The sequence below is a fragment of the Tachypleus tridentatus genome, chromosome 10 (genome assembly GCF_004210375.1).
Source record: "Tachypleus tridentatus isolate NWPU-2018 chromosome 10, ASM421037v1, whole genome shotgun sequence".
NCBI classification, from domain to species: domain Eukaryota; kingdom Metazoa; phylum Arthropoda; class Merostomata; order Xiphosura; family Limulidae; genus Tachypleus; species Tachypleus tridentatus.
Genome location: NC_134834.1, coordinates 177,467,223 through 177,474,929, shown reverse-complemented (window position 1 = coordinate 177,474,929; position 7,707 = coordinate 177,467,223). Strand labels below are relative to the sequence as shown.

General features: G+C 36.1%; 1 protein-coding gene across 1 annotated transcript; it reads right to left on the bottom strand.

Annotated features, from left to right (window-relative positions):
- Positions 1 to 5,227: 5,227 nt before the first annotated feature.
- Positions 5,228 to 7,707, bottom strand: LOC143231015 (silk gland factor 1-like). Its single transcript, XM_076465480.1, has one exon. It carries the CDS (start codon positions 7,398 to 7,400, stop codon positions 6,009 to 6,011), a length of 1,392 nt encoding a protein of 463 aa, XP_076321595.1. The 5' UTR covers positions 7,401 to 7,707; the 3' UTR covers positions 5,228 to 6,008.

Genomic DNA, 7,707 nt, shown 5'->3' with positions numbered 1-7,707 from the left:
TCCCGGATTTAAACCCTGATTTTATTGTTTCTTCTTGGCATTAAGAATGTGAAATGAACAGTGTAATCTAATAACGATGAATCATATTAGCTGTTTGCTTTTAAAAGAGAAAAGTGTAGTTTCACCTTACAAGTTTTAAATGCCTTACACGAACACAGTGACGCTGTACAATGACGTTAAAACTACGTAACTATTGAATATTTTAACAACTTGATTAGGGTGTATAATTCACTTATAAGTTAGTTAATATATAATATACAGTTTAGAGTGCCATAAATATGTCACGAAAGTATGTTTAATTTTGCCGGTATAATGTTAAAACTGTTCCACTAACAATCACCTTTTGAAATTATCCATGGTGTATAAAGTAGACCATGACCGCAGAACATTTGATTAGCCATATTGAAGTAGAATACAAAAACTTCTAAATTATATTTTCTTTTCGTGAATTCAAAGCCAAAACATTTTTTTGTTTTTTGTTTAAAGGCATTTCAATGTTTATCTGTGTATCAAATTCATTGACACAACACGCACTTAATTTACGCTATGTCTACTCACCAACGTTCAGTCGCTTACGACAATGAAACACATTTTACAATGAAACATTTCACAGTGAAATACATTTCATAGTGAAACACATTTCATAGAAACTGAACAATTTATTATGTTTCATATTTAATTTACAATGATAATCATGGTTTTTACAAAACAGTGTTACAAACGTTTTTCAAAGACACAGTTTCCTTGAACAACAGTCATTAATATAACCATATCAAGACCTATTAAAGTGTCATTAATTGGAACAGAACACATAACATTTACCGACCAAGAGTTACTGATTTAACTTAGAAGATATAACTTTTCCCCTTCCAAAACTTGGCGATATGAACTAGAGTAAATAACTCTTAGCGACCAGTGGCCCAGCATGGTCAGATGGTTAAGGCACTCGACTCGTAATCATAGGGTCGCGGATTCGAATATCCGTCACACCAAACATGTTTGCCTTTTCAGTCGTGGGTGCGTTATGTGATGGTCAATCCCACTATTCGTTGGTAAAAGAGTAGCCCAAGAGTTGGCGGTGGGTGGTAATGAGTAGCTGCTTTCCCTCTTGTTTTTACACTTCTAAATTAGGAACGGCTAACGCAAATAGCTCTTGTAGCTTTGCGGGAAATTCAAACCAATTTACCGACCAGTTACTGATTTGGTCCACAACACATAATATTTTCCGTAACAAGAGCTGGTGATCTGACCTAGAACACATAACACATTTTCGGCTTGGCCTAGCATGGCCAGGTGGGTTAAGGCGTTCGATTCGTAATCTTAGGATCGCGGGTTCGAATCCCGGTCGCACCAAACATGCTTGCCCTTTCAGCCGTGGGAGCGTTATAAAGTTACGGTCAATCTCACCAGTCGTTGGTAAAAGAGTAGCCCAAGAGTTGGCGGTGGGTGGTAATGACTAGCTGCCTTCCCTCTAGTTTTACACTACTTAATTAGGGACGGCTACTCCAGGTAACTCTCGTGTAGCTTTGTGCGCAATTCTAGAAACAAACCAGCAATCTGATAAAACCTCTTTTTTCCTAAAAAAAAATAAAGTTTAACTTTGTGGTATAAGTCAAAGAAATCCTGTAAACTAAACCACGTTCTAGACTAACGAACTCAATGAAATTTTGCTTCAAAAGACTTGTAAATAAGCATTTTTTTCGGATAAAAGAAAAAGGTAAAACCTGTGAAAAGTGTTATCAATTCATGAAAAACTTTCTTTGCCACTTTTTGTTAGAAACGAAATTAACTCAACGTTGGTTTAATAAACAAACTCTATAACGTATAACGAATCCAAACACTCCCATTAAGTGGCGTTTCTTGTAACATGTAAGAAAAGCGTTTAACCACCCATCACCTTCGCGGAGGGCGTAACAAGAAGGGTGTCATTTTGTACGGAATATGGCTCCTCGCTGAACTTGGTAATAGACTCTATTAACCAATCAAAATTGCTGTTGTGTCAAGACAAGGTTTTTACTTCACAGAATGTTTCACTAACCCTAAGCCTTTTTGTAAACCCCTGTGAGACTCAACGGCGGTCCCTAATATCTTTCTGAAGTCTACAATTATTTTTGAATGTTCAAGACCAACGTCTTATCTGTTTTATTTCATGTTAGTACAGAAAGAAAGTTAAAAATAAAAAGGGAACGAGGTTTATTTCACCGAGTGCAGAGCGGCAGCACGAATCACAGGTGCACTCATTACGGCCGTGGTCCAGGGATCGCCTTATGGCCCTGGAAAGCTCTTAAGTTCTGGATTAACTTGCATGCATTATCTTGCTTTTCCAGAGAGGTATTTTCCTAATTTTGATGCATTTTTGCTGGAAAATAGGAGAAGAGGTGGACAGGCTTTTACACCACTATATGTTGAGAAAATTAACTTTCATTCGCGATGTATGTACAAGCAGGTGCTACTGTTAAATATAACTTGAAGGGGAGTCCTCTCAACAAGTTGTGTGTGTGTGTTTTTTTTCAGCAAAGCCACATCGGGCTATCTGCTGAGCCCACCGCGGGGAATCGAACCCCTGCTTTTAGCGTTGTAAATCCGAAGACATACCACTGTACTAGCGGGGGGCCGACAAGCTGCATAAAAGTCTAATGATATTGACATCTGTTCCCCCATCTTATGATCCTGGCATATTTTAAAATCATTTCAAACTTAAAAATCATAATAGAATGATGAGCAACTTTTTCATCTTAAATACCAAGCATTATTTTAGAATATGTCGTACTAAAATGAAATGCATACATATATATATATATATGAAGTGTTATCGGGTTCTGTAAAAAGAATTAAGCACTCGATCATAAATATATTTTTAAAACACACAACCTAGAACTCCTTTTTTCTGTATCCTCCCTCAGTGTTACAGTGGTCTGTCATGTAAACTTGAAATGTTTATTTCTATATCCTCCATCAGTGTTACAGTGGTCTGTCATGTAAACTTGAACTGTTTATTTCTGTATCCTCCATCAGTGTTACAGTGGTCTGTCATGTAAATATTAAATGTTTATTTCTATACCCTCCATCAGTGTTACAGTGGTCTGTCATGTAAACTTTAAATGTTTATTTCTATATCCTCCATCAGTGTTACAGTGGTCTGTCATGTAAACTTTAAATGTTTATTTCTATACCCTCCATCAGTGTTACAGTGGTCTGTCATGTAAGCTTTAAATGTTTATTTCTATACCTTCCATCAGTGTTACAGTGGTCTGTCATGTAAACTTTAAATGTTTATTTCTATATCCTCCATCAGTGTTACAGTGGTCTGTCATGTAAACTTTAAATGTTTATTTCTATACCCTCCATCAGTGTTACAGTGGTCTGTCATGTAAGCTTGAACTGTTTATTTTATACCCTCCATGTGTTATCATTCTAAATGTTTATTTCTATACCTTCCATCAGTGTTACAGTGGTCTGTCATGTAAACTTTAAATGTTTATTTCTATACCCTCCATCAGTGTTATAGTGGTCTGTCATGTAAACTTTAAATGTTTATTTCTATACCCTCCATCAGTGTTACAGTGGTCTGTCATGTAAGCTTGAACTGTTTATTTCTATACCCTCCATCAGTGTTACAGTGGTCTGTCATGTAAACTTTAAATGTTTATTTCTATATTTTAAAACACATTTAAAATTGCATTAAAATTGCAGTTGCCTCTTTTTTCTATTTTCAGAACCCAAAGTTACACTTAAACTGTCTGCCTTTCTATTCTAAAATCACATGTGTACACTTATAGCTCTCTGTTTTTCTATTTTCAGAACCCAGATTTACACTTACAACTGTCTGTTTTCTATTTTAAGAGCAGTCACGTACACGGTAGTGTATTATGTTATTGAAATAATATTTTATTGAAACAGAAAATAAATTATTAATACACACGCAGTGTTTATATATTTACTTTAGAATACTTATCTTGAATTGAATCGAATTCTCGATGTTTTTGGACAAAATTACCTTAATAAAATTATTCACCTAACAACCATATACTCTTAGGTTAGTTAAGGCCCATTTTCATGTATAAATGTGTCAAACATTAAATACTCACTTGGTCTTGGTTTAGTTTACGTTATCTAGTACGGGCAACATGGTGATTTATTGCATAACTATATCATATGTCATGGCATAGATTAACGGTATTTTTATATATTTTTATGATACCTTTTGATTTCTTCCTCATTTAACAGAAATACTTCATTTTATCTGTCTATCTATCCATACGTTTCTCAAACAATTTATCTACATTCTCTATCTTGGTCATTCGGTACTCTGTTTCAAACAAAATCAATGCACGTGAGTTTAATTACTGTGAAATAAATGTTAAAATAAGAAAATAATACCTTATTTAAACGTAATATGATCCAAACTCACGTGCATTGATTTTTCTAGAAGTAACTGATAATGGTAAGCACGTGCAGGTTTTTTCCACTAACAGTTTTATTTCGACTGTACAATAACAAGAATGTTTTATTTGTTTATGTTTTACAAAATAGGGACATGGATTCGGCTTTGACATCTCTGACATCTACATCTAAATATTTTGTGAAGATCTTGGACTATAACAAAAGTAATAAATAAAAAAAGAGGAAAGGTATATAGTTTTCATGGTATTACCAAAATAGTTAATTTGTTTGTTTTTAAATAAACAATATAGATACTAATATATTACCTCTATAATCATTATCCAATCATATTCCAACATCGAACATTTAGGGTATCTGATTAAATGTAATATCAGTGGAGGAAACAGTTTCAAAACACGAAGTTAAAGCTTTCAAAACTATGTTACCAAGTTATATTGCCTGAAGATCTTTTTATAACGTCATTGATGTGAACAGTTTTTCAGTGGGAACTTAGTTACAATTATAACATACAAGATCAGTGATGTAAATAGTGTTTCATTGGGAACTTAGTGCAATTATAACGCACTAAATCAACGATATATATATAGTGTTTCAATGGAAACAAACGTGCAACTATAACACACAATATCAGTGACGTAAATAGTGTTTCAATGGGAACTGAAGTGCAGTTATAACACTCAAATTTGATGATGTAAATATTGTTTAAATGGGAACTGACTTGCAATTATGGCGGGAAAACAGATGTTTATTCACACAGATTTTTTAAATATTTTTCCCTAGATACTTAATGGTAATTGAATAAAAGGACATTGAATCCTGGGAAATGCACAATAATTTTGGATTTATTGATAATACAATTTTGCTTCACATAGATTTCGATATAAAACTGCTTGTACACAGAATGCTAGTAATAGCTGAAATCATAAACACTAATATACAAAATAATCGGTTTGTTTTAATATCCTGTACTCCATACTCCTGTTTTTTATATATAGATCTGATATAGTTGCGCGACAAAAAATATCCCCAGGAATATAAAAAAGTTCTTATTAATAGAAAATACGCAAAGGTGTAGTAAGAGCAACTTATGTATGCGTAACAGTTACACAGAGATGAACTGAACAAAAAACATCGTGTAATATCAATAATTTATTCTAGTCCTTTAGAAAAAAAACTGCAAAATAATAAGCTCTTTTTTAACTTTGAACATCTTACATAGGTTTCGCTGTTTAAATTAGTTCTTTGAAAATAATTCCATGTGATATATCTATCTATCGTAAACCAAAGTGCAAGAGCATTTGAACTTCTGTCGATGTTCAAATATTCTCTATCCTGAGTTGTACTTACACAAACACATTTAAATGTACTATGTTTCACCATAAAGTCAGTTTCGGCCAACCAATCGTATGATACAAAAGGCATGCATAACCTACTCTTATTCCTGGACAAGCTGGTAAGAGGACTTATGTAAACACCACGTAAGTGCAGTCCTACGTTGGTTATTATATACCACTTCACGCGGGGTTATCTCTTTCATACTTTTTCTGAAGTTGAATGATCATTTAAAATCACACTGACCTGTCCGTTTCATGTGACCAGTGATCTCATAAACTTGAAGTTGCTGAAGGGTGTACATTGTACAGAGATGGGTAGTAAAAGGTGTCGCTAGGGGTGGACGTATTTCCTGGTGCAACAGGGGACATCGGACCGTAACCTCCGAATTGAGACATTTCATAAAGTTTCATTTCAGCTTTATTTTCATTGGATATTATACTGTTTATGGAAAATGGATGACTGGAGGGATTATAATGCGGATCCTGTTTCAGATGGCCAGAGGTCAGTAGAGGAGTATGAAGAGAAACTATGTCATTATAAGTGCGTGGGAAAAGGCTAATCGGTTCCTGAGAGTGAAGGTCCATAGTAGTAGCATGCTGTTGTTGTTGGCACATTGTAACCAGTGGACTACAGCAAGAATCATCTAGTTTACAGCTTTGTCCTCCATCGAGAATGTGGCCACTGTAACCATCGTTATTGGACATAGAGATCAGGTGGGAAACAGAATTAGGAGATGGTACGTGCTGCTGTTGTTGCTGCTGATGTTGTATTGGATCGGTCGAGTCAGCTGACTTAATGCCGGGTGAAGAGGAACCGCACTCTTGACTTTGTTGGTGAGAGTTCGACTGGCTGTCCCGACTGACTTTTGCTGCCTTCCTGGTGAGTTCTTTTCTTTCACACTTGAATCTCTTTTGACGACGTAGGTAACAGCCATTTTCGAACATATTGCCAGAGTCGGGATGGAGTGTCCAGAAACTCCCCTTGCCAGGTTTGTCTGGCGTTCGAGGAACTTTGACAAAACAGTCGTTAAAACTGAGGCTATGACGGATAGAGTTCTGCCACCGCTGTTGATTCTGTCGATAGTAAGGAAACAGATCCATGATAAACTGATAAATCTCGCTGAGTGTCAACATCTTCGGGTGACTGTTTTGGATAGCCATGGTGATGAGCGAGATATAAGAGTACGGGGGTTTAGCGTGCGTATAGCTGCGTCGATATGACTTATCGGTGTGGCATCGCTGGACCAACGATCCATTGCCTTGGTCAGAAGTAGTGGATGAGTCGGCATGATGCCCAGAAACTGAAAAATCTCGGACCTGAGCTACGGGATTTAGTCCTGACATAGTCCCTACACACGAATGGGTAGACATCCCATTCATACCAATGTTAAAAGAATTCATACCTGCTCCGAGTGGACAAGTTGGAGGAACCTGACCCATACAGGATCCTCCTCTCCCCATTCCCATGGTCACAGAGTTACCCATGGAGTTGGGAGACATCATGTTAGCACCAAGCCCCTGAGGAGAATAACTCATATTCATGGTAGCCATGGTGATGGGGTTAGCACTGGAGTTGTTGATATTGTAGTTGTTGTTCTCCGATGTGATGGGCTGCATACTGCACGTTATATCCTGATAGTGTTTTTGTGATAACATCGCCATTACACATTAACTGATAGATAGCTACCCAGAAAAAACGAAAACAGCAGAAAAGTCAAAATTTGATTCTTGAAATGAAAAGTTTCTCTGATTAAAACTCCAAACGTACAGCATTCGCAGATTTCCTCTTAATTCTAGACCAGTTAAGCATTCGTTTGAAGATGAACTTTCCGCGTGACAATTAAGTATTGAGGTATTTTTTTCGCTATAGATAACATATTTTCTACAAATTAGCAGAGATGAAACTAAGCGAACACAACAACAGACTTGTTCGTGTGGCTTTACGTGGTGTGCACCGTACACTCACACA